Source organism: Trichechus manatus, unplaced genomic scaffold (assembly GCF_000243295.1).
Source record: "Trichechus manatus latirostris isolate Lorelei unplaced genomic scaffold, TriManLat1.0 scaffold00185, whole genome shotgun sequence".
Taxonomy (NCBI): Eukaryota; Metazoa; Chordata; class Mammalia; order Sirenia; family Trichechidae; genus Trichechus; species Trichechus manatus.
Genome location: NW_004444121.1, coordinates 4,442,792 through 4,467,133, shown reverse-complemented (window position 1 = coordinate 4,467,133; position 24,342 = coordinate 4,442,792). Strand labels below are relative to the sequence as shown.

General features: G+C 59.3%; 4 protein-coding genes across 4 annotated transcripts in view; 1 reads left to right on the top strand and 3 right to left on the bottom strand.

The window, feature by feature from the left end:
• Positions 1 to 302: 302 nt before the first annotated feature.
• Positions 303 to 2,732, bottom strand: LOC101359231 (cytochrome c1, heme protein, mitochondrial). The gene is made up of 7 exons (XM_004387393.2): positions 2,538 to 2,732; positions 1,769 to 1,965; positions 1,546 to 1,672; positions 1,302 to 1,459; positions 1,055 to 1,215; positions 680 to 780; positions 303 to 603 (listed from the first exon to the last, which is right to left on the bottom strand). Exons 1-7 carry the CDS (start codon positions 2,664 to 2,666, stop codon positions 499 to 501), a joined length of 978 nt encoding a protein of 325 aa, XP_004387450.1. The 5' UTR covers positions 2,667 to 2,732; the 3' UTR covers positions 303 to 498.
• A 4,674-nt stretch (positions 2,733 to 7,406) lies between these two features.
• On the bottom strand, positions 7,407 to 10,886 carry GPAA1 (glycosylphosphatidylinositol anchor attachment 1). Its single transcript, XM_004387391.2, has 12 exons — positions 10,813 to 10,886; positions 10,369 to 10,548; positions 10,173 to 10,284; positions 9,791 to 9,938; positions 9,614 to 9,715; positions 9,311 to 9,507; positions 9,046 to 9,242; positions 8,772 to 8,925; positions 8,509 to 8,604; positions 8,186 to 8,376; positions 7,942 to 8,112; positions 7,407 to 7,731 (listed from the first exon to the last, which is right to left on the bottom strand). Exons 1-12 carry the CDS (start codon positions 10,884 to 10,886, stop codon positions 7,488 to 7,490), a joined length of 1,866 nt encoding a protein of 621 aa, XP_004387448.1. The 3' UTR covers positions 7,407 to 7,487.
• Positions 10,887 to 11,975: 1,089 nt separating this feature from the next.
• EXOSC4 (exosome component 4) lies at positions 11,976 to 14,172 on the bottom strand. The gene is made up of 3 exons (XM_004387390.1): positions 13,982 to 14,172; positions 12,481 to 12,687; positions 11,976 to 12,383 (listed from the first exon to the last, which is right to left on the bottom strand). Exons 1-3 carry the CDS (start codon positions 14,150 to 14,152, stop codon positions 12,024 to 12,026), a joined length of 738 nt encoding a protein of 245 aa, XP_004387447.1. The 5' UTR covers positions 14,153 to 14,172; the 3' UTR covers positions 11,976 to 12,023.
• Positions 14,173 to 22,884: 8,712 nt separating this feature from the next.
• The window catches only part of OPLAH (5-oxoprolinase, ATP-hydrolysing), a 10,913-nt gene continuing 9,455 nt past the window's right edge, over positions 22,885 to 24,342 (top strand). Inside the window, exons 1-4 of the mRNA XM_004387389.1 lie at positions 22,885 to 23,106; positions 23,177 to 23,368; positions 23,839 to 23,938; positions 24,027 to 24,150. Of these exons, the coding sequence (XP_004387446.1) occupies positions 22,936 to 23,106; positions 23,177 to 23,368; positions 23,839 to 23,938; positions 24,027 to 24,150 (587 nt within the window). The 5' untranslated portion in view covers positions 22,885 to 22,935. The remainder of the gene's footprint in view (positions 23,107 to 23,176; positions 23,369 to 23,838; positions 23,939 to 24,026; positions 24,151 to 24,342) is intronic.

The window sequence follows — 24,342 nt, the reverse complement described above, 5'->3', positions numbered from 1 at the left end:
CTTCCCTGCAACATGACCATCAAGAGCGCAGGGGGACATTCCAGGCGCCCCCCTCTGCCTGCCTATCCCTGCTTTCTTAACGGCAGAGAACCATCCTGCCTCTCCTCGCAGCCACCTCTGAACAGCCAGTTCTCTGCAACCTGTCTCACGCTTGGTTGTTTCTGGACTCCCAACCACCTATTAGTCCAGTGCAGTGCTGGCCGCATGCGTGACACAAGCCTGGGACCTGTGGGGGCAGGGGCCCTGGTCCCAGACTCCCCTGTAAGCCTGCGCTCCCTTCACACAGAGCTCGTGTATGCATGTTGAGAAACTTAATTTATTCCCATGAGGGGAGCTGAGGAGGAACGGGAGCTAGAGCCTGGTCTCCTGCCCCCTCCCCTCTTGTCCCAGAGGCAGAGGGATTTGGGTGGGTGGCCCGGCTGAGGCCTGACCAGTCCCAGGGTGGCTCTTGGGTGCAAGGGCCTGTTCAGGTGGGATGGCAGCAGGTGTCAAGCAGGGTCACTTGGGCGGCCGATACGCCAGCTTCCGGCTCTTCAGGACTGACCACTTGTGCCGCTTCATGGCGTACACCAGGGGCAGCAGTAAGCCCATCATCATCAACATCTGGGGGACAAGGCAGGCTTAGGGCGAGGCAGCTCCCAGCCCTCTGATGCCCCACGCCCCTGGCCAGCCCACTCACCTTGAGCCCCATGCGCTTGCGGTGGTCGTGCTCTGGCTCGGAGGCCCAACGCAGGAAGGTGGACACATCCTTGGCCACTTGGGACATGGTGGCTGGGGTGCCTGGGCCAAGGACAAGTTGGTGAGGGCTGCCCTTCAGGACCCTGCCCAACCAGGGGTACCTCAGAGCACATCCCTCCCCAAAGCGTAAAGACAGGCCCCTGGTAAGGCCCCACAGGATGGACCCTCCCCAGCACACACAGAGGGATCTGGGCCAGAGGCAGGGCCGTGAGGGTGGCCCAAGAACCCCCGACACACACACGCAACAGCCAACCAAGGAGAAGGCTACACGTCAGCCCAGACCCTGCACGCCACTCCCAGAGTGGGAGCCTCTCACCGTCGTCAAATTCCAGCACTTCATTGTAGATGGGGGGGGCCATGGCAATGGCCTGGCCGGGGAAGTAGGGGTTGAAGTAGAGGCCTTCTCGCAGCGACACCCCAGTGGGAGGATCGCAGTAGCCCGTGAGCAGGGAAAAGACGTAGTCCTCGCCACCGTGCCTGGAACCAGATCCACAGCCCATCAGCCCTGCATGCAGCAGCCCCTCCCCCCCTCCCCCAGCACCACCCAGTGGATGCCCATGTACCTAGCTCGCACAATATAGCTGAGGTCAGGGGGCAAAGCCCCACTGTTGGCAGCGCGGGCAGCCTCAGGGTTGGGGTACGGTTTGGGGAAATAGTCCGACAGCTTCCCTGGCCGCATGAACATCTCCCCGTCCTCGTTGGGGCCGTCCTGCACCTCCACCTGCCAGCGAGATGCCCCATCACAGCCCTGCTCCGCCACAGTGGCCGCCCCAAGCCCCGGGTCCTCTGCACCCCTGAGCTCCACACCTCCTCTGCCAGAGCCTTGGCTTCCTCCTCTGTGTAGCACACGCCCACCAGGTGGCGGTAAGCGACGTAATCCATGCTGTGACAGGACGAGCACACCTGCTTATATACCTGGAAACCCCTCCGGATGCTAAAGAGAGGGAAAGGGTTAGGAATGCAAGGATTCCACCCTACCCGGTCCGCCCAGAAACTACCCCCACGCTCCTCACCGCTGCCAGCCACACACCTGGTGTGGTCCAGGGAGGAGAAGAGGCCACGGTGAGACCAGGGATAGTTGGGGGGATGCAGCTCCAGATCACTGGCACTGACAGCGGAATGCAGAGCCACGGCCAGCCCTGCACCCCCTGCCGCCAGCATGCCCAGCGCCGACAGCATCACCTTCCGGCCCCGGGACAGGCCAGACTTCGACGACAAGGACACTGCCTGCAAGAGCCCCGCTCAGCGCCTGCCAGAATATGGCCCAGCCCCACCTGGGGATCTGACTCTCAGCGCCCAGGAACTCTCCGCTCCTCTCATCCAACTAGCACTGGGCACCTCCTGCCCCACTGCCCGCGCACCCAAACTGCTGCTGACCCCTCGACCGGGCTTGGCCCTGAGGAGCAAGTGTGAGACGTGGTCTTGGATCCTGGGCCGGCCAAGGTCATGAGCAGTTGGCCGAGGTCAGGCGGAGATCATTTCGGGCGCTGGGCTCAGTCTGGACGCCCAGAGGCGGGAGCCGGGGCGGCGTGCACCCTCGAGGGCAGCCACAGCCCGACTCGGCAGAGAGCCCGCCTCGCCGCCCCCAACCCCCGGGAACAGGCGCCTCTGCAGCTGGGAGGAGTGGGCGCCGGATCCTGCTCCCGAGCGTCCAGGGTCGGCAGGCATCGCGGGCTCGGCCGGGGCGGGGTCGCCGAGACCGCACCCCTGCTGTCCCGGCGCGCGCCCCGAACCTCCCCGCCGTGACCTTCACGGGGCTACGGGGCCGCGCGCCAAGTGGGATCCGGCAGAGCGCTCACCTGAGGTGTCCGCAGCGGGAGCTGCCCGGGCCGCGCGCCGCACAGCAGCCCCCGGGCCCGTGCGCCCGGGAGTCCCGCGCCCCGCGGACCCAGCACCGCCCGGCTCACAGAACCCGCCGCAGCCGCCATCTTGGCCCCTCTCAGCGCGGCCGCCGCTCCCGTCGGCCCCTGCGACGCCACGCGAGGTCAAACGTCGCGAGAGTCGGGGGCGCCAGTTGAGGGGCGGGGCATCCCAGGCTGGGGCTAGGGCTGCCTCCGTTCGAAAAGGACGAGGCACACCGCCTCTTCGCGCTCCTCTGGTCGTCGTGGAAACCGACGATGGGGCGGGGCCCCAACGCGTCTCTCCTTTGCCATGACAACGCAGCCCCCCCACCCCCGCCGGTGGAAATCCACAGCCCGGAATCACCGATGTGTTCAAGACCGAGTGCTTTCATTTAGCAGTTATATTCAGTCCTGGCGCGATGGTTCTGAAATTGCCATTCTTTCCAGTGTTATCCATCATTTGTTATGATCCACACAGTCGAATGCCTTTGGATAGTCAATAAAACACAGGTAAATAAACATCTTTCTGGTAGTCTCTGCTTTCAGCCAGGATCCGTCTGACATCAGCTATGATATCCCTTGTTCCACATCCTCTTCTGAATCTGGCTTGAATTTCTGTCAGTTCCCTATCGATGTACTGCTGCAACTGCTTTTGAATGATCTTCAGCAAAATTTTACTTGTGTGTGATACTAATGATATTGTTCTATAATTTCCAGATTCTGTTGGATCACCTTTCTTTGGAATGGGCATGAATATGCATCGGGATTGCATCCTTTCACCATACTTACTCAATCTGTGTGCTGAGCAAATAATCCAAGAAGCTAGACTATATGAAGAAGCTGGACAATGAATACAGAAGATCGAAGAAGAATTGACACCTTTGAATTATGGTGTTGGCGAAGAATATTGAATATACCACAGACTGCCAAAAGAACTAACAAATCTGTCTTGGAAGAAATACAGCCAGCATGCTCCTTGGAAGCACACTATGATGTTAATGAGGCAGGGTTAGAGGCAGTTATGTTAATGAGTCAGGACTCAGTCTACAAGATTAGATTGTGTCTTACATCAATCTCTTTTGAGATATAAAAGAAACAAGCAAGCAGAGAGACATGGGGACATCTCGTACCAGCAAGAAACAAGAGCCAGGAGAATACCGTGTCCTTTGGACCTGGGATCCCTGCACTGAGAAGCTCCTCAACCAGGGAAAATTGATGACAAGGACCTTCCCCCCAAAACCATGAGAGAGCGAAAGCCTTCCCCTGGAGCTGGCACCCTGAATTCGGACTTCTAGCCTCCTAGACTGTGAGAGAATAAATTTCTCTTTGTTAAAGCCTTCCACTTGTGGTATGTCTGTTATAGCAGCGCTAGATGACTAAGATAATGCCCTTGATGTCATTCCACAACTCATGTAGTCTTCGTCATTAGTGTTCACTGTGTCAAATCTGTTCTTGAAATGCTCTCTGAACTCAAGTGCGATATACTCAAGGTTGTACTTTGTCTCTCAGGGACTTGTTTTGATTTTCTCCTGCTTCAACTTGAATTTGATATGAGCGATTGATGGTCTGTTCTGCAGTTGGCCCCTAGACTTCTTCTGACTGATATTGAGCTTCTCCATCATCTTTTTCCACAGATGTAGTTGATTTGATTCCTGAGTGTTCCATCAGACGGGCTCCATTTGTATAGTGACCATTTATGTTGTCGAAAAAAGGATTTTCCAGTTCGTCAGTTGTTCATCTTGCAAAATTCTGTCACCAAGATCATACTACCACCCGTCAGTTTGTCACACTCTGGTAGCTTGCATGTTGCTGCGATCCTGGAAGCTCTGCCACTGGTTATTCAAATACCAGTAAGATCACCCACGGTGGACAGGTTTCAGTGGAGCTTCCAGACTAAAAGTGGGAAGAAGGACCTGGCAATCTACTTCTGAAAAAATTGGCCTGTGAAAACCTAATGGATAGCAGCGGCGAAACTATAGAGACAGTGAAGACATCAGTGGTTGCCAGGGGCTCGGGAGAGGGGAGAGAGAGTGTAGGGGGAATGCAGCAGTTTTAGGGCAGCAACACTATTCTCCGTGATACTGTAATGGTCGACTCACGACGTGACGCGTTTGTTAAAGCCCACAGAACTATACAACACGAAGAGTGTACTTTAATGTAAACTATGCATTTAGTTAAGGAAACTTTGGCGGCATAAGCACAGCTGCTAACCGAAAGGTCGGCAGTTCGAATCCACCAGGAAACTCTATGGGGCAGCTCTACTCTGTCCTCTAGGGTCACTATGAGTCGCCATCGACTTGACAGCAACGGGTTTTTAGATTTAGTTAACAAGAATGTATCGATATTGGTTCATCAGTTGTCACAAATGTGCCACAGGATTGCAAGCTGTTAACAAGAAACAGCCAGAAAAGAGGAGGGAAGCAGGACAACGTACTTTCAGCGCGATGTCTCCGTAACCCTAAGACTGCTGTAAAAAACAGTTCAGGAAACACTGCCTGGCTCTTCGCCACCGTCACAATCACACCTACTAGGACGGCTATCAAAAAAAAAAAAAAAAAATCATTAAGTGTTGGTGAGGATGTGGAGAAATGAGAACCCTCATCCACTGCTGGTGGAAATGTAAACTGGCACAGCTGCTTTGGAAAATAGTTGGGTAGTTTCACAAAGTTAAACCAGAGTTACTTAAGTGACTAGAAATTCCAGCGCTAGGTATACACCCCAAATAAACGAAAACACGTTCACAAAGACACTTGTACGTGAATATTCACTACGGCATCGTTCACAATAGCCAAAAAGTAAAGACACTGCAAATGTCCATCGACCGATGGACGAATAAACACATTGTGGAAGTTGTACAGTGGAATATTATTCAGTCATAGAGGAATGAAGTACTGATACACGTGACAACATGAATGAACCCTGAAAAAAGGCTCAGTGCAAGAAGCCAGATGCAAAAGGCCGCGTATTGTAGAATTTATAAGAAATGTCCAGAAGAGACAAATCCAGGGAGACAGCAAGTAGATTAGCAGTTGTCTGGGGCTGAGAAAAGGGGGACGTGGGGAGGGACTGCTTAATGGGTAGGGGGTTTCTTTTCAGGGCCATGGAAATGTTCCAAAGAGCAGGGCAGGAGCTGGTGGAGCCAGTCTTGGACACCAAGGCGGGAGTTTTGTCTTATTCTGAAGACCATGGGCCTCTGGCCAAGGAATGAAAGCTCAGGTCTGAACGACACCGGATCCCAGGGGTGCCTGGGCTCAGGAGAGCAGAGACCACCACACTGTCAGTGAAGGCGGACAGGTGTGAACCCTTGAGACCCACCTGGGAGGGAAAGGATAAGCCCTACTGATGAGGTAGATGGAGATGAGGGAGGGGGGCACGTTCAACCCCCAGGAGGATAGGAGAGCACGAGGTGGGGTTTGGGCGGGGAGGGGAGTGAGGGTGGGGTGCCTGTGGCACATTCTGACAGTGGCTTCAGGTCCATCCAGGCCACTGACAGCCTCAGAGTAGGGTCTGGGCTGAGCTGGCCTCGGGGTACTGACGTCTGAGGGAGCGGTCCTCTGCTCACCGCCCGGTCAGCCTGCACTCCCACAGGCAGGAGATCTGGCAAAGGGTCTGAGGAGTGCACAGAGGAGCGCCCACATCATGGCTGTGAGGCAGGCGGAGGCACCAGCCTCGACTCCCCGTGCCCCCCACTGCTCGCAAGTCAAAGCTAACCCTTTTCTATCCTGCTCCGAAAAGCACCCCATCCCCAACCCCTTCTCCCCCACCAACGGTTAGACCTAGCCCACACTGGCCCATCAACACGCGCTGCCCCGACTGCCGGAACATGCCACTGCGTGGGCCTCCATGGACACGGCCTGTGTTGAGGAGACGCCTTCACGGCCCACGCCTGCGTCCACAGGCCACACAGCCTCCCTGGCTCTCAGAGCTCCTCCTGCCCCCCAGGGCACCTCCTCTCTCCAGGCCTCCTGCCTCACAGAGCCCCAGTGACGCCAAGCTCTGGGTGTTCGTGCTCCACCCAAGAGACCGACCGTGTCATCTCTGGAAAAAGTGGCCCCGGAGAAACCCCCTGACCCGACCCTGGGGGAGCCCAGGGTTATCAGAGGAGACTCTCCCTGTGTCGGGGAGTCTCCCTCAGGAATGAGGCAGAAACAGCAGGAGGGGCAGGGCAGGCCATGGCTGGGGCAGGGGGATAGTCCCAGGTACCCTGGGCCCATGGCACACTGTATCAGAGGAAACAAGACTGTACTCTCCTGGCCTCCAACCTGCCCCGGATGAGGCCGCTGAGTGGAACCACTAAGGTCTGATGTGGCCCTGGCATCACCAGAGGATCACACTGTATTTCCCTTTCCTCTGATAGACAATGGACTTGTCCCTTCAGGGGCAGTCAGTGGTTCTCCCCCAGTCCTCCATGTGGGGTTTCTCCCGCACCCACCATCTCTGGTCCTGCATGCTCCAGAGAGTGTGGGTGAGCTCTGCTCTCTCCCTCGACTTCCACCTCCCTGCCTCCCCAACAGGCTCTAGCTCTCACTGCTCGTCAGCCCATTGTGGGGTGGCGCTCTGTAGCTGGTGCTCTGCAGGTCCTCTAGCCATGCCCACCTGTCCCCACCCCCAGCACAGTGCCTCACACAGCACCAGGCTGCAACCCATGGAGGTACAGAGTCTGGGCTGTGTCCCTTCTAGAAACCAGGCCAAGCCAGGGGTCACTGTCCTGCCCACGGCTGGGACAGCCGGTTCCCTCCTCCTGCCAGCAGTGCTGGGTGGCTGGGAGTGCCACCCCCACCCTCCGGACCCACGGAGACAGCGGGCCAGGGGCCCAAAGAGCACCTGAAACAAAACACCTGTTTATTTCCCAGGAAGGACGGGTGTCTGGGGAGTCCCACCGCAGCCTGCACACCAGGGCAGCAGACATCACTTCCAGAAGAGCACGTTCCAGAAGAGCAGCCAGCAGGGGTAGAGGCCCAGGGCCAGAATCGGGAAGAGCAGGGCACCATAGGTGTAGTGCTCCAGTACGCCTTGGGACAGTGCTGCCAGGAAGAGCTGCCAGCCCTCGGCCAGGGACAGCGGTGCCTCCTGCAGCTCCCGCCACAGGAACAGGCTGCCCAGGAGTGTGGCTGCTGGGCTCGTCAGCACCAATAGAGCAGCGTAGAGTGACCTGGGAGAGATGACACACACGTGTCAGGAGACAGAGTTAGGGCAGGCTCCTTAGAGGTGGTGGTGTGGGGACGACAAAATCAGGGAGGGCTCCATGGAGGAGACAGGAGCAGAGAGTGAATCAGGATGAGGTGTTGGTGCAGGGGACTGCATCAGGCCAGGGCTGCTGTGATACGGACATGGGCTGCACAGGGGGCTGACTGGCACATACCGGGGCCCACGGGGCTCGGTGAGCGCGGCGGCGGGCACCATGGTGGCGGCCAACAGGAAGCCTAGTGAAAAGTTGATGAGGGCGATGCAGCCCAGCTGCAGGGCCAGGTAGATGAGGGCCACCAGCTTCAGCGCCATCCAGCCCCTGTCCGGAGCCTGTGTGCTCACCACCCTGCAAGGCAAGTGGCTCAGAGGCAGCCCACCGGGGCCGCCTGCAACGCCAGAGTGCCCGTCCTGCCCCTCACCTGTGGGTGTTGTGCGGAAGAGCCAGGCCTGCCGCGTAGATGGCCAGCAGCGTCAGCACCACGGCCTCAGCTTCACCCACGGGGAAGTGCCGGGCAGCCACGTGCTGACCTAGCACAGGCAGGAAGTAGAGAGCCAAGCCCACAGCCTGTGAGATCAACAGGGGCGCCACGAGCGAGGCCAGCCCCACATCCTGCAAGAAACAGGGGTCCTTGGAGACTCGGACTATGGGATGGTGCACCCCAGGGATCTTCCTCACCCCCACTGAGGAACCACCAATCGGGACCCCAGAAGCCCGCCCTGATCCTGGGAGGGATGCCATCACCTGTGCCGGGGGGAGGGGAGGCACACGTCCAGGGGTCCCCCCAGCCTCCTCAGGACCCGCTCCGGCTTCATGGAGCTGCATCCACAGTTCCAGAGCGTGGGCCGGTCAAGGCCCCTGACAGAAAGTGTGACGGGACCCACTGCGTGGGGGTCGAGGGCTCACCACCCCCCGCCCCCAACACCACCTGGAGCAGGACGGGGGACTTCCCCAGCTTGGGGTAAGGGGGCCCGAGCTGGCCCCGTGCGGAGCAGGGAGGAGGATATCTTCAGTCCCAGGACGAGAAGCAGGAAGCCCGCGGCGGGCATGTAGAGGCCGATGGAGACGAAGCGCGAGAGGGCGGGCAGCAGGTAGAGGAAGAAGGACTGGTGCAGCCGCTCCAGCAGGTGGTTGAGCTTGCGGAACATGCCCTCCAGGGCCCTGCCCGCACAGGCAGTGTCATGGCCGGCCCAGAAGACGCCAGCTCTCCTATCACAGAGCCTGGCACTCCAGGCCAGGCCCCGAGCACGGGAAGGGGAACAGAGCAAAAGAACCACTTACTTGCCCACGGCTACCAGGTCATACTTGTACTGACGAAAACTATTGATGCCACGCAGCGTCAGGGCCTCCACGCGATAGCGCAAGAAGAGGCCATGGGGGCCGTGGGGACGGCCGGAGGCCTGCCTCAGAACCATCAGCAGCAGCGTCTGCAGGCCCTGCAGTGGCCCGTCCAGCGACGCCCAGTCCTGGGGCTGCAGCTTGGGGGTGTGGAGACGGGGTCACATAATGCCTCACACGGGCCCCCGCCCCCCACAGGCAGCCCCACCTTGCCCTGCAGCGTGCACAGCAGCCCCCTTTTCTGGCAGAAGGTCTGGAAGAGGTTGAGCAGGTCGAGATTGGGCAGCTGCCCGTTGAGCCCCTCCACGGCCACGTCCAGGCTGGTGACCACATCACTGCTCAGCTCCAGGGCCACGGCCGCCTGGATGGCCCCGGCACGGCCCTGCAGCGGTGAGGACTGCATGCCTGTTGGGGTGGAAATGGGCTGCCAGTGAGGGGCAGGTGAGGGGCCAGGGCCTGGGGAGGGGCCAGGGCCTGGGGAGGGGCCAGGGCAGGGTTTGTGGGCACCCACCAGTGACGTTGACATCATGGTACGCCTCCAGCCAAGCCTCGGTGCCCAGGAGGTCGTGATCTGTCACTAGAAACATGATGTCCTTGGCCCAGTAAATCTGTCCTGAAGACCACAAGCAGGGTCAGCCTGGCCTGGGGTGATGGCCAGACCCTCCCTGGCCGGCATCCCAAGCCTCACCTCGGAAGTGGGCAGCAAGCGCCAGTAGCAGCCCTACGGCCTGGCTGTTGGCAGAGTCGGAGCCACAGGGCACGGTGAGCACCAGGGACTCGGTGCTGGCCGCACGTGGGGCCCGCAGGATGCCATACACGTTGGTGCCTGACACCATCTGTGTGCAGTACGGGAGTGAGTTCAGCGTGCACCCACCACAGAGGGCTGAAGCTCCCTCTTTCTGACCCTGAAAAATCCCTCACCAAGGATTTCCCTGGTCCCAGAAAACCTCTCCACTGAACTTCCTGGCCCCAGGGCCACCACAACCACTCCCCCCGCCCAATGATTCCCTGCGCAGGTCACCTCCCCCCACCAAGCTGTTTTGTGATAGCAAGCAGAACCCTCCAAATACATAGCGCTCGTGAGTCTCATCTGGGAAGGGCAACTTCCGGGAGAAGGTTTGCGTGTACACCTCCAGCCCCACTGACCGCATCGCCCGCTCCAGCCAGGCCACTGGCAGAGCCCTGGAGACACAAGGAGAGCCCCTGAGCAGGACTCCCTGGCCTTGGCCACCCCTGCTCCCCCATGCACACGGCTGTGCCGCTCACCCCGACTTCCTGCGGTGGGCAGCGAAGTCCCGGGCAAAGTTCCGGGCACGGTCCCCGCCGACAAACTGCTCCTCCACCATGGTGGAGCCCATGGCGTTCTCCGACATGTAAGTGCCCTGGGTCAGCGGCGGGAAAGCCAGCGCCAGGAACCAGGCGATGCCCGCCACGTAGCTCAGCACGCTGCGAAGAAAGGGCACGGCGGGAACACCGGGGCGTTGGCGGGACCAGGGGCCCAGCCCGTGGCTTCAACCTCCTCCAGGCCAGGGGTCGAGTCTGAGGGGCCTGGACCCAGAGTCCAGGCGGGAGAGTTGAGCCCCGGGCCGGTACCTGAGCGCCGCAGGCCGGCGGGAGGGCAAGGGTGCGAGCGGGAAAGGGTGCGGGGCATGGGCAGCTCGAGCACCGGGCCCTGGGGTCCCCGCCTTCCGGGGCCCGCCGCTTTCTCACCAGAGCGGCGCATTGAGGCGCAGCACCAGGCGGGCGAGCGCGCGCCGGCGCACCGGGTCGGATAGGAGACCCATCGCTGAGCTGCTCCGGCCTCCGAGCCCGCGCTTCCCGTGAGGCTCTGCGCCCTCCCGCACTTCCGGCGGCCCCTCCACACTTCCGGTCCCGGCCGTCCCCCGCGGCGCATGTCCAGAGCGGAGGCCCGCCCGGCCCGGCCCGAGGTAGGGACACTAGTGTCTTGGGGCAGACATGGGGTGGGGAACTCGAGGCCGGCAGGGAGCGGCCTCCGGGCGGGTCGGGCCGGCCATTGGCGGCGCCAGAGGAAGGCAGGTGGCCGCGTAGCCGGGAAAGAGCGCTGAAGGTGGCCGACCGCGGGCCGAGCTGGCGGGGGAGGGACGGGGCAGCAAGAAGACGCCGGCCCGAAGGCTGGCTGTCCTTGCCTCGCGGGAGAATCGGAGAAGGGTTAGAAGGGCAGGCAGGTGGAAGGCCGGCGAGTGTGGACACCGACAGGTCTGAGTGACCGCGGAGTGGGTGTTTACTCCAGGAGGTCCCTGGGATGTTAGCCCTGGTGCCCCCTGCAGGGGCTGGTGGTCAGGCTCGGGCCAGTCTGTGGCAGGAGGTGGAGCCAGTCTCCAGAAACGAGGTGGGTGAAGGGGAAGCTTGCAGATGGCGCAGTGGCTGTGGTGTGAGCGCCCGACCAGCGATGGTCAGAGCTGTGAGGGAGAAATAGCCAGTGAGAGCCAGTGAACTTTTGGAGCCCAGGGGACAGTCAGTCCAACCCATTGTCCAGAGGATGCAGGAGATGGCCCCACATCTCCTTGCTGGTACCCATAGCTGCTGAGTTCTCTCTCAGCTCCTATGCTCAGGGCCCCTGGAAGCGTGTGGTGGGTTGTGATGTACAGACCCCACCGTCCACTGGCAGAAAGAGCCAGGCCCAGGCTCGAAGCTTGCTGCCTTCAGCCTTTCCTGACCATGCTGCTCTCTCCACCCAGGGAACCCACCGGCCCAACTCCATCTTCCTCTTCAGGTTTGAAACCTGAGACGGCAGGAGGTATGTGGTTGACATATGGGAGAGGGCCCCTGGTCACCCCAGGAGCCAGCACCAGGCCAGGCTATGGGGCGTGGAAGCTCTGTGGGGAGGGTGGGGACTGAGGCACAGTAGGGCATGTGTGGGCAGAGAGCAGGGCTTTATTCAGGGCGTGGTTGCCAAGTGGTCAGTCCCCTAGCAATAGAGAGGCCTCGCATACATGCTGCCGGACCACATGGTCCAATAGGGTGTGCACATCTCGGGCAGCCCGGGCCGCGGCCTCCAGCACCCGCTCCAGGTGGTCCTCGTGCAGCCGGGCATCCATCTCCAGCAGTGCGATCTGGCCTGAGGCTGGCAGCAAGGCCAGGGCCAGCTGGGGGCCGCCGGCTGCTTCTTCCACGTGGCTCAGGTCCGCCAGGGCCGTGCCATCCACAAAGCCGGCTGAGCATGCGCACACAAAGTCCCGCATGGGTATCCCAGCGTCCAGCACCGCCAGGGTTGCTGCATTCACACAAGCTGCGTAAGTCCCGCCATCCGCCTGCAGCACCTGCAGGAAGCCCCCAGGCCATCAGTCTGCCAGGCTGCTGAACCCCCAGCTCCGCCCCCCGATCCCTGCCCCCAGGCTGAGGACTGCTGCCTCTCACCTGCACATAGATGTCAATCTGGGAGCGAGGGTGCAGCTGTGTGAGGATGGCCGCCTCGAAGGTCTGGCGCAGCTGCAGGCCCATCTCACAGGACTTGCGGTCCCCATGTGGCCGCCGCTTGCGCTCGCCTGTGCTGAAGGTCGCTGAACTGTACTGACAGTTCACCAGTGCCCGGTCAGGCAGGGCTCGTGCCCGGGAGCCCCGGATCTGGGGAGGAAGGGCACGTGAGCCAGGCCACTCCTCCCAGCACGCACTGCCCTGTCCTCTGTGGCTCAGGCCCAAACGTCAGCCCCTCCCCACACCTCCAGCAATCACATCAAGGGGCAGCTACCTACCTCCGAAACATACCCTAGGGAGGGCCACTTGGCCAGCCTAAGCCACCATCACCTCTGTTCTGGCACCACATCTCTCTAAACTGCCTCCCTCCTTCCAGCTTTGCCCCAGCCCCTTCCATCCTCCACAGGGCAGCCAGAGTGTATTTACAGATATCAAGTCTGATTCTGTCTCACCTACACAGTCACATGTCCTAAAAAATCCATGGACATCAAGTCGGTTCTGACTCATAACGACCCGATAGGACAGAGTAGAACTGTCCCATAGAGTTTCCAAGGAGCGCCTGGTGGATTCAAACTGCCAACCTTTTGGTTAGCAGCCGTAGCACTTAACCACTACACCACCAGGGTTTCCTACTTACCTTCAAAGGCTTCCCATCACGTGTGAAATAAACTCCAAACCCTTTACCTTGTAGGTCCCAAATCCTCTCCTCCCTGGAAACCCTTCAACCTTATCGGGAATTATCCCTCCTTTCCGCCACCGGCAGCTTTTCTGCTCTGCAGACATGCCGTGCTGGTTCCCACCCTTCTGGCCCTTGCACTTCTGGTTCCCTCGGTCTGCAAAGCTGGGCCCCAGACTCATTCACCAAGCAAACATTTTCTTCAGTGCCTACGCTGGCGTCACGGTTACAGTGCTGGGGACACGGCAGTAAAAGAAGATGGCCCAACCGTGTCCTCATGGAGTTTGTGTTCCAGTGGGGGAGACAAACATAAATTTCATCTATTTGAGAAAGATAACTAAAATTGACATTTTGAGGTGCTAGGTGCAAAAAGGCAGAGAAAGGAATAAAAGCGTGCGTTTGTAGGGGAGAGGATTTGCCATGTGGATAAGGGCGTCTGGTAGGCTATCATCCGGACGGTGACGTCCGGGTAGAGTGGCGAAGGAGCAAGCCACTGAGTGTAAAGGTGGGGCGGTGGGGGTGCGCCCGGCACCCGCTGGAACAGCAAGGAAGAATGGAGGGCGCACGGCACAGCAGCCGCTGAGAAAAGCGAGACCACGGTGCAGCACCCCTGTAACGACTTTGGCTTTTACTGGGGGTGAGATGCGGCCACCGAGCCTTTGCTCAGTGAACGAACGGAGGAGCGCCCCGCCCCGCGCACTCCGCAGTTTCCGCCTCGGCCGGATTCCTCCTGTCCCGAGGTAGCCCGGCCGGTGCACGCTCACTCGCCTCATGCGGCCCGTAGACCACCGCCAGCGCCTTGGTGTTGCCTTGCTCGATGTAGGCCGAACCGTCCGCCTGCGCGAACACGCCCATCCGCGCCTGGATCTTGCGCAGCTCCCCGGCTCGCCGCCCATCCACGCGGTAGCCCTGATCCGACAGCAGGTCCAGCCCCGCCATACTACTAGGTCGCCGGCTTCGCTCGCAGAGGACTACAGTTCCCGGCAGCTCCGGTTCCTACTTCCGACTTGCCGGGACATCGGTTTCCGGCAGGCCCGCTCCCCACTTCCGGTCCCTTGGAATAGGGTTTCCGGCGGTCATGCCGCTACTTACGATGTCGAGAACTATGGTTCCGGCGGCCCCACTCCCTGTTTCAGGGCACGGGGAGCTACGGCTGGGCTGGCCCGAGACGGAAGCCTGTGCCCGCGGCCGGTTCCAGAGCCCTCCCGCGGCTTCAGTCTCGGGCTCCCCGCAGCTGTGTCATGGCGGCCCATTCCGACGGCCCCGGCGCCCTCCCGCTCCGACCGCCCTCGCGCTTCCGTACGCTGGTGCGCGGACGACGCCCGCCCCAGCCCGCCGGTCGTGCCATTTCGCCCGGGGCCTGGAGGCCCGAGGGCGCGGAGCCCGCCGGTGCAGCCCCGCCCAGTCCCCGGCGGCAACTGGCTCGATTTTACTTCTTTTTGAAAGTCACAGAGTCGCCTTCGAGGTTCACTGGGTGAAGCCAGGCGTTGCTGGAATGGAAGCGTTTCTGCTCCCAAGCAGAGACACTTTTCCTGTCCTCCTGCTGTCTTACCGTTTAGACAGTTTTACATCACACACATGGTCATGTTCTTTTTAGAGTAGTTTAAATTTTCTCTTCATTTGCATGATTTTTATGTCGCCGCCAACCTCCGCATCTACCTTACCAACCTAATAAATGGTTCCTTCCATATTTTTCTCCATACTCCCATAATTACATACAAATCATACACAAACACGTACAAATACACGCATTTGTACAGTACAGCCACACGGGCTTTGGGATCTCTGGTTATTTTTTAAAATGGGATCATTTCATACTTCCTGTTTTTCGTTCAAAAATTCCTCATGAAATCTCTCCAGATAGTCCAGTGGAGGTCTCATTGATTTTTTGTTGGCTGCTTGATATCCATGGGGTGCCGGTACCAGGATGGGCAGCGGGTGTGTCCAGGGAGGAGGACTTCGGAGTGAAGGTTGTATCTATGAGAGTTGCTTTTTCCCTTCTTTCCCACCAGAAATAAACGTGTAACAGATTTTAAAACAATCTTGGTCAGCCTTCAGGGTGTTACCCAACGTTGCTTTGTTACTCTATTTTGCATTTCCTGGCCCTGGTGGATTCCAGCGTCTCACCTCATGGAGTCCAGTGACTTGGCCATTTGGATTAACTCTTCCAGGAACTGCTGTTGTGCCTACAGGAAGGAGAAATGAGGGGCACCTCCTGCCCAGGCACCTCCTGTCTCCCATTTCCTAGTGGTCAAGGTTCACCACTGGGGAGCTCATTTCTCACTCCTGCAGGTTGCGTTATTCAGCCCCTCTGCAGTGGCTCAGGAGCCAGATCCCACGCTGTAAGTTTGAAAGGGAAGGGATGAACCGACGTGGTTGCAACACTGATGGAGAGCAGAGATGGGTTTGAAGGGGTCTGAGAAGGTGCTCTCAGCTGTGTCCCGGCATGGCCCACACCCTGCACTATTCAGATCCACTTGCCCTCCCATTACATCAGCCCCCACACCACAATAAAATAGGCTTTTTTAAATTTGAGAACGAAGATACCCTCATTCTTTCCAAAAAGGTGTTGTGTATCTATTTATCTATTGCAGCATAACAAACTTCCCAAACCCTAGTGACTTCAAATAAGAAAAATGCGTTATTACGACCTCTCACAGTTCGAGGGGTTGCTTGGGCTCAGCTAGGCGGTTTGCACTTAGGAGCTTCCATGTGGTTGTTGCCAGGTGGCGGCTGGGGCTGGAGTCATCTTGAAGGCTTCCCCACTCACATGTTTGCTGGTTGATGCTGGCTGTTGGCTGGAACCTCATCTGGGGCCGTCAGAACATCTACATGTGGCCTCTCCATGTAACTTGGGCTTCCTCGCAGCACGGTGGCCGGGATACAAGAGTAAGCATCCCAAGAGGACAAGGTGATGTGCATGGTGTTTTTATGACCTAGCCTCAGAAGCCACATACTATCACTACTGTCACTCCTGCCACACTCTGAGTCCAGGCCATCCCGAAATTCTGCCCTGGCTAAAGGGGAGGGGACACAGACTCCACCCTTCCATGGGAGGAATGTCAACGTCACACTGTAAGCAGAGCATGTGGGATGGATTTACAGTGGTAGGCTAGGGAAATACCACCTCCCTAGGGGGCACAAGTCTAGTTAGTCATAGCATCCCCTTCCAGGTGCTGTGATCTCTGAAAAGACTGCGGCACGAGGGTTAGCGAGCCAGCCACAGCCTTGTGGCTGCACCTGGTCTGAGGCTGAGACGGTCATCGTCCTTTTCTCCCAGGCATCCTGGATGGAGGAGGGGATCCTGAATTACCCCGTGGGCCCTAAATGTAATCATAAATGTCCTTATAAGAGGGAGGCAGAGGGTTGTGTGACTACAGAAGAGACGGCAACGTGACCACAGAGACACGGATTGGAGTCAGGGGCTACCAGCTAAAAACGCCAGCAGCCACTAGACACTGGGAGAGGCAAGGAACAGTCTCTGCTGGAGCCTCCGGAAGGAACGGGCCCTGCCGACACCTTGATTTTTGCCTCAGGCTTCTGGCCTCCAGAGCTGTAAAAGAATAACTTTTTGTTGTTTAAACCACTAAGCTTGTGGCAGTTTGTTAAGAAGCAGCTGGAAAGGAAAGCACTCAGGGACTAGCAGCTCTCTAGTGCCTGCTCTGGCAGCCTGAGTGGGTACAGCCTAGTGCGCCTGCGCAGCCTTCGGGGCCCCGAGAATGAATGCAGCCGTAGCTGGGTCCTTTTTAGCTGTCTCTGTCCCTGATTTTCTCTGTTAAACTTCTGGACGGTCTGCTGTTTCATTTGTTGCTATTAATTTCATAGAGATAACTTGCTTTTTCATAATTTTTCACTACTAAAAAGCTGCATTTTTAACATCGCCCTTCCAAGTAACAGCTGCTCAGCAGAGCTGTGGAGCCGCCAGTCCTTCCATCACCCCGGGGCAGAACCTCTGCAGTACTGTACCAGGGCTGGAGAGAGGAAGTAGATCGGCAGGTCTTTCTTCTAAGGCGCCCCCGGGTGGGCTCCAAACCTCAGGCTGCCATGACAAAGTACCACAAAGTGGGTGGCTTTAAACAACAGAAATTTATTCTCATAGTTCTGGAGGCTGAGAGTCCGAGGCCAGGGTGTCGGCCGTGTTGATTCCTCTGGGCTGGTGACCAGTGGGAGGGAGGCCAAGTGGGTGGGTGGGAATGCTTGAATCCTGCACCCCCACTCCCAGCAACACATCACAGCTAGGCTGGGACAACGAGGCTTCAACCCCCCAGGAGATGGCTTCCTGGAGTCCCCTCCACCCCCCCGCGACCTGGGGCAGGGCTGGGCACCTGCTGGTTATCAAGCCCATAGGGGGCCAGAGGTCAAAGTTCAAGTAAGCCTACCCAGGGTGGTTGGGATGGCTGGGCCCGGGACCCAAAGCCCTGGAATGTGGAATGTGGCCGTGGCGCGGGGCAGGAGCAGCTGCTGACCTCACAAAGGCAGGCCCCACTGGCCGGGCCAGATGCCGGCCCCACTGTCAGGCATGTCTCTCCTCAACAGCTATGAGGGCCTGAGGCAGGAGATCCAGCGGCTGGCGCAGGAGAACGAGGAGCTGCGGCGGCTGGTGCAGCTCATCCAGGAAAACCAGGAGCTAAAGTTGGTGCTCAGAAACCGAAGCACCAGCCTGGGCTTCTGCGGCTCCAGCTTCCTGGCTGATGCGCCCGCCAGTCCCCGGCTGCCCCGGCGCAGGACTATCAAGTTTAAGGATGCCGAGAGAGGTGGGCAGCTAGGGCTGGGGGCTCGGCCGGGCCGGGGTGGGAGGCAGCTGGCCTTCCTGTCGGTGACGCCTCACCGCCTTCTCAAGGAGCCAGACACTGGAGGTATACGTATGTGTATTTTTCATACGTTGTTATTAACTAAAGTCCCTAGTTTCCATTAGGATCGATCTTTGTGTTGTACAGTTCTGTGGCTTGTGACAAAGGCATAAAGTCCATATCCATCATTATGGTATCACACAGAACAGGTTCGCTGCCCTAAAAATGCAGTGCTTTACCTGGTCATTCCCCCACTCAACGTGCCCCTGGCAACCACTGCTCTTGTCACGGTCTCCATAGTTTTGGCTCTTCCGGAATGTCATACAGTTGGAATCACACAGAAAGTAGCTTTTTCAGCCTGGCCTCGTTCACCTGGCGGAGCGCATTGAAGGTTCCTCCACGGCTTTTCATGGCTGATGGCTCATTTCTTCTCATCGCTCAAGGATTCTCCACCGTATGGACGCACCACCGTTTATCCGCTCGCCTACTCAAGGACATCTGGGTTGCTTCCACTTTTTGGGGATTATGAACACGGCTGCTAGAAACATTCGCGTGCAGGTTTTTATGTGGACACACGTTCTCATCCCACTTGAGTAAATGCCTAGGAGCACGATTGCTGGAGCAAAGGTTAAGACCGTGTTGATCTTTGTAAGAAATGGCCAGGCTGTCTTCCACGGCGGCTGGGCCATTTTCCCCTCCCACCAGCAATGGGTGAGAGTGCTGTTGCTCCACATCCTCGTCAGCACTTGGTGTTGGCAGAGTTCTGGATTTCAGCCGCTCTAATAGGTGTGTAGTGGCATCTCATTGTTGGTTTGATTTGCAACCCCCTAATGACACTTAGGAAAACCCTGGTGGCATAGCGGTTAAGAGCTACGGCTGCTAACTAAAAGGTCAACAGTTCAAATCCACCACGCATTCCTTGGAAACCCTATGGAACAGTTCTATTCTGTCCTATAGGGTCGCTATGAGTCGGCCGCGACTAAACAACCACGGGTTTTGTTTGGTTTTGGTTTAATGACACATGATGTTGAGCATTTTCTCATGCTATTTGCCACCCTGGAGATCCTTTTTGGTGAGGTGTCTATTCAGATCTTTTGCCCATTTTGTAATTGGTTGTTTGTTTTCTTGAGTTTTGTTCTGGTTGTTAGATTTGTGAGTGGTGTTTATATGTTGGATACAAGTCCTTTGTCAGATGTGTTTTGCAAATATTTTCTCCCAGTCTGTGGTTTGTCTTTTCATTCTGTTAACAGTGTCTTTCACAGGACACAAGTTTACATTTTAACAAAGGCCAGCTATCACTTTTCCTTTTATGGATGGTGCTTTTCACATTGTATCTGAACAGTCATCACCAAACCCAAGGTCACCTACATTTTCTCCCATGTTACATTTTAGAAGTTGTATAGTTTTGCATCTTATATTTAGGTCTGTGATTTTGAGTTAACTTTTGTGAATGATGGAAGCTCTGTGTCTAGATCCTTCCTTTTTTTTTTTTCTTTTTTGCATGTGGATGCCCTGTTGTTCCAGCACCATTTGTTACAGACATTTTTGTTACAAAGATTATCCTTTCTCCATTGAATTGCCTTTGCTCCTTTGTCAAAGATCAGTTGACTGTATTTATATGGCTCTATTCCTGGGCTCTCTGTTCTGTTCCGCTGATCCGTTTGTCTATTCCTTCACCAATACCACACTGTCTTGCTCACAGTAGGTTTATAGTAAGTTTTGAAGTTGGGTAGCGTCAGTTTTCCAACTCTGTTCTTCCATATAGTGTTGGCCAGGCTCAGCTTTTTACCTTTCCGTTTAAACTTCAGAACCAGTTTGTCGATATCCACAAAATAACTTGCTGGGACTTTGATTGGGGTTGCATTAAATCTGTAGATCAAGTTGGGAAGAACTGACATCTTAATAATATCGAGTCTTCGTATTCATGAATGTGGAACATCTCTCCATTTATTAGATCTTCAACTCTGAATCTATTTTGAAAGTTGAAGTAACAGTTCTGGACGATTGGGCCTGGGGTGTGAGTGAAGGAGACTTGAGGGCAGCTTGCAGGGTCTGGGCCTGAGTGCTGGAAGGGTGGAGCTGGTCCTGGGATGGTGCAGTCTGGCAGGTGACCCCGGGCCTGGTGGACACTGGTGCCATGCCCTGGGGGAGCCTCTGACCCTGCAGAGCCCAGTGGAGGGCAAGTGGGCAGATGGGCACATGGGAGTCACGTCAGGACTGGCACCACCCTTCATCCCCACCGTGGGTCTGGGTGACACGACCGAGGAGGAGTGTAGCTAGAGAGCAGAACCAGCCGGGACACACCACCATTCAGGGACCAAGAGATGAAAACCTGGTGAAGGAGGCGTCGGGACCTGCTGAGGCAGGGCTGGGGCTCAGAGGGCATCTGCTTCCAGGAGGGGACCGTGGGGAGTGGGGCAGAAGTGCTGGACAGGGGCCAGAGGAGGACTGGGTGCTGGGCTTGGCCTTCCTTTGTTGTCCTTGCCTTTGTGGAGTTGGAGCCAAGAGATCATGGGGGGAAGGGGTGGAGATGGACCCCTCCGTAGAGGAGCAGAGGCCCCAGGGGTGCTGCGGGAGGGGGCTGGGAACAGGCGTTTTTAAGATGCCTGTTTGTTTTCTGTGGAGTGAAAACAGTGTGTGTGTGTGGGGGGGTGGGGGGCTGCTGTGGTGATGCCCTTGGGCAGAGAGAGGGCTTGGGTTCAGAACAGGTGACCTTGGCTGGGAGCAGGGGCCTAGTCAAGGTGGGTGGGGCCTGAAATTCTCCTCGTTGTGAAGTGGGAAGGTCCTCCACCAACACTGAGGGCAGAGGAGCCTTGTTGCGGGTCGTTGGAAATGAGCAGAGAAGGGGCCAGTGCTGCTCGGAGCCCACAGGATCTGTCTTTCCTGCGGTGACCTGGGCCAGGCACTGGGGCCAGTCGCTTCTAGACCACATTTCCTTTCGTCCCTGTCTTTCCTTCAATCCACCGTCTCACGGAGGAGACACTGTGGCCTGAGGCCACCAACTGAACTTTGAAGGGCCAGCAAAGCTCGGTGAGGGCAGCCTGGGGGCACAGAGCAGGGCAGGTGGGGGTCCCTGCGCCCGGCCATCTGGCCTGGCACATGGTGTGAGGACCTGGGCTCAGCTGGCCTCCCTGGCTCCACAGCTGTGGCCCCTCTGGGGCCTCTTCTTAGGCCATGTCCACTTGTCCAGGCTCCTCAGGTCGAGAGCCCAGCCCCCCGCCACGTGACCCCCTGCATGGGCTCCTCCTGGCCCTCTTTAGCCCAGCCTCAGCCTGCTCCAGCCAGGCTGACCCAGCTGAAGTTTCCTGGATCCCTCATTCTGCAAGTGTAGGGGACCGCTGGCCGGGCTAGGGGGCATCCAAGATTAGGGAAAAGTGAGTACAGGTCTACAGGGCCCCCAGTCTGCAGAAAGTGAAGGGACTCGGTGGCCACTGGTGGAAGAGGGGGTGAGGCTTGTGGGTTTATTCTCGTGCCACAGGCGTCTCAGGGCTTTAAGCACACCGTGTCGTGATCTAATCTACCTTTTAGCTGGAGTTGGGGAGGCTCCTGAGAAATTGTGCCACGGGATGGTGGCTCCCACCAGGCTCGGGGGGGGGGGTGTCGGGATAACGGGGAGATGGGAGAGGAGGAGAGGGGAATCAGGTGAGGAGGAGGTGACACCATCAACTGCGAGGGTGTGTGTGGGGGGTGGTGGGCGAGGCGAAGATCCTGCCGGCAGCGCTTCCGAGTCCCCTCCTTCTGTGCCTCTCCACCTGCTGTCCACTCCCCCGTCTGCCCGTCGCCGCTCCCAAGAGATTCTGGGGCGGCTCTCACCCACTGTACAGCGGAGCGGAACACGCGGGCTTGCCCGCAGCCCAGACGGTCCGCCCACTGCCGGGTCGTCAAAGTGTGTGCGGGGGGGGGGGGGTGCTGGCACCGGCCGCGGCGGGTGTGGCGGGGGCCCCTGCTCACAGCGCCTGCGCGCGAGTCGGTGTTCTCGGGCGCGCGTCGCTCCCCCGCCAGTCCTCTCCAGTCCCGCCCGTCGCGGGGCGCCCCCGCTGTTCTCCGGGGCGCAGTCCGGGCTTGTCGGGCCATGGGAGGGGGGAGGGCAGCGTGCTCCCCGGACACCAAGTGGGCAAGGTGCCCTTGAACCAGGCCGAGGGGGTGGAGCCGCTAGCCCGGGGCCCCGGCCGGCGTCCTCGGGCAAGTCGCGGCGCGCAGTGCGGCTCCAGCAGGCCGGACTGACGCAACCCGCGGGGCGGGCGCTGGCCGGCACCGGTCCTGCGGGGCAGGGGGCCGGGCTCGCTTCCGCCGCCCCAGGCCCCTCCCCGAGCGCAGGGCGCGCAGCCCAGCGACCGCCAGCGACCCGAAACGACTGGCCAGGTGGGCTCTGCCGGGAGCGGAGGGGCCTGCCGCCCTCTGTGGCGACACCCCCTTTGCAGCGCCCCCATCTCCGCGGCGCTCCCCGCCGACGTCGCGCCCGGCCTCCCACCGGCCCCGCCCCGTCGTCTGCGCGGCCCCGCCCCTTGGGGGGGGTGAAGGTCGACCCAAGTGGGAAGGGGGTCTCCCACCTGCTGCCCCCTCTCCGCCCCCCAGCCTCTGCCTGCTGGAAGCACCCGGGGGCCAGCGGCGCCTCCACTTCGGGAAGGCCTGCTCAGGCGCTGAGTTTCGGTCCAGGGGCACTGAGAACTCGGTAATGGAGGCGTCAGGCCTCACGCCGACCTGCCCAGCTCTGGCTCCGCCCAGAGTCATACCCGAAGGTGTCTCCTCCATGACTTGAAGCCCCTCATCCTCTCCATACTTCTCCCCCAACCCAGCCCTGCCCAGAGGGGCGGAGTCTTTGCTCAGAGGTCAGTTCCCCCCGGATGACCCGGGCTGCCCTGCCTCCTCCTCTGTCCAGTTCTCCCACGGCTCCCGGCGGAGGAGTCGCTCCGCAACGCCAGCTCCATCATCATGAGCAGCCCAGAGGGGCGCTTCCATTTCGCCATTGACCGCGGGGGCACCTTCACCGACGTGTTCGCCCAGTGCCCAGGTGGGCACGTGCGCGTCTTGAAGCTGCTTTCGGAGGATCCTGCCAACTATGCAGACGCACCCACCGAGGGCATCCGACGAATCCTGGAGCAGGTGGGCCAGGGCTGGGGGGGCCGGGAGGACGGGGTCGGGCCGGAGGGCTGACGCTCACCTCTGTCCCCAGGAGGCGGGTGTGCTGTTGCCCCGGGACCGGCCGCTGGACACCAGCCGCGTCGCCAGCATCCGCATGGGCACCACGGTGGCCACCAATGCGCTGCTGCAGCGGCGCGGGGAGCGGGTGGCGCTGCTGGTGACCCGCGGCTTCCGGGACCTGCTGCACATCGGCACCCAGGCCCGCGGGGACCTCTTCGACCTGGCGAGTCCCCCCCCACGCCGAGGCGGGCTGTGTGGCTTACACCGCCCCGGACACGTCATGGCCTGCGGGAGGGCTGTCTCAGGAAGGGGCAGGGTCAGCCCAAGGCCACAAGCTGATGGGCAGGGCGGAGGTTGTGGTCACTCCCAGGGAGACCCCGCACGCCCTAAGCTCTCAGAGTGGAAACGTGAGATCCTGTGCTTGTCGGCTACCTCGTCTTGTTTTGGATCTTGGGTGTGGGGTGGCCCTATCCCCCCACCCCCACCCTGGTGCCAAGAAGGAGCTTCTCTTGTGGGGCAGGGCAATCAAATGCCCCTCCTGGGTGGGCCTCCTTGCTGCCCACCTGCCCCTCTGTCTCCTGGTCCTGGCGTTCGGCCTGTTGGGACATACCCCCGTGCCTGCACTGCCACACCCGCCAGGTCCCCGCCACAGACCCCGGGCCTGGCCTGCCCTGAGCCTCTGCCCGCCCGCAGGCCGTGCCCATGCCCGAGGTGTTGTACGAGGAGGTGCTGGAGGTGGATGAGCGTGTGGTGCTGTATCGCCGGGAGCCAGGCGCTGGCACACCTGTCAAAGGTGGGGGCTGGCCAACATCGGGGCGGGGCGGGGGGGGTGGTGTGGGTGCAGGCCGTGATCGCCTCCAACTGGCCTTGGCTTTCTGCAGGTCGCACAGGGGACCTGTTGGAGGTGCAGCAGCCCGTGGACCTGGGGGGCCTGCATGGGAAGCTGGAGGGGCTCCTGGCCCGTGGCATCCGCAGCCTGGCCGTGGTGCTCATGCACTCGTACACGTGAGCAAGGATGGCAGGCACGGGCAGGCGTGGGTGGTGAGTGGGCAGAGAGTGGTGAGTGGGTGGGCGGCAGGCAGTGGGTGGGCGGCGGGCAGAGGGTGGTGAGTAGGTAGGCGGCAGGCAGTGGGTGGGCGGCGGGCAGTGGGTGCAGGTGGTAAGTGGGCAGTGGGTGGGCGGCGGGCAGTGGGTGGT

What these genes read in the sequence shown, in the direction of transcription:
- LOC101359231 (XM_004387393.2), bottom strand. Translation starts at nt 2,666, where the DNA reads ATGGCGGCTGCGGCGGGTTCTGTGAGCCGGGCGGTGCTGGGTCCGCGG. An exon ending in AGCTATATTGTGCGAGCTAG is followed by an intron (nt 1,216 to 1,301) that starts GTACATGGGCAT and finishes ATCTGGTTCCAG; the next exon opens with GCACGGTGGCGAGGACTACG. An exon ending in GCAAGCGCATGGGGCTCAAG is followed by an intron (nt 604 to 679) that starts GTGAGTGGGCTG and finishes CTTGTCCCCCAG; the next exon opens with ATGTTGATGATGATGGGCTT.
- GPAA1 (XM_004387391.2), bottom strand. Translation starts at nt 10,886, where the DNA reads ATGGGTCTCCTATCCGACCCGGTGCGCCGGCGCGCGCTCGCCCGCCTG. An exon ending in ATGAGACTCACGAGCGCTAT is followed by an intron (nt 9,939 to 10,172) that starts GTATTTGGAGGG and finishes TACTGCACACAG; the next exon opens with ATGGTGTCAGGCACCAACGT. An exon ending in ACCGAGCCCCGTGGGCCCCG is followed by an intron (nt 7,732 to 7,941) that starts GTATGTGCCAGT and finishes CATCTCTCCCAG; the next exon opens with GTCACTCTACGCTGCTCTAT.
- EXOSC4 (XM_004387390.1), bottom strand. Translation starts at nt 14,152, where the DNA reads ATGGCGGGGCTGGACCTGCTGTCGGATCAGGGCTACCGCGTGGATGGG. An exon ending in TGGTCTACGGGCCGCATGAG is followed by an intron (nt 12,688 to 13,981) that starts GCGAGTGAGCGT and finishes CTTCCTCCCCAG; the next exon opens with ATCCGGGGCTCCCGGGCACG. An exon ending in AGATTGACATCTATGTGCAG is followed by an intron (nt 12,384 to 12,480) that starts GTGAGAGGCAGC and finishes GGCTTCCTGCAG; the next exon opens with GTGCTGCAGGCGGATGGCGG.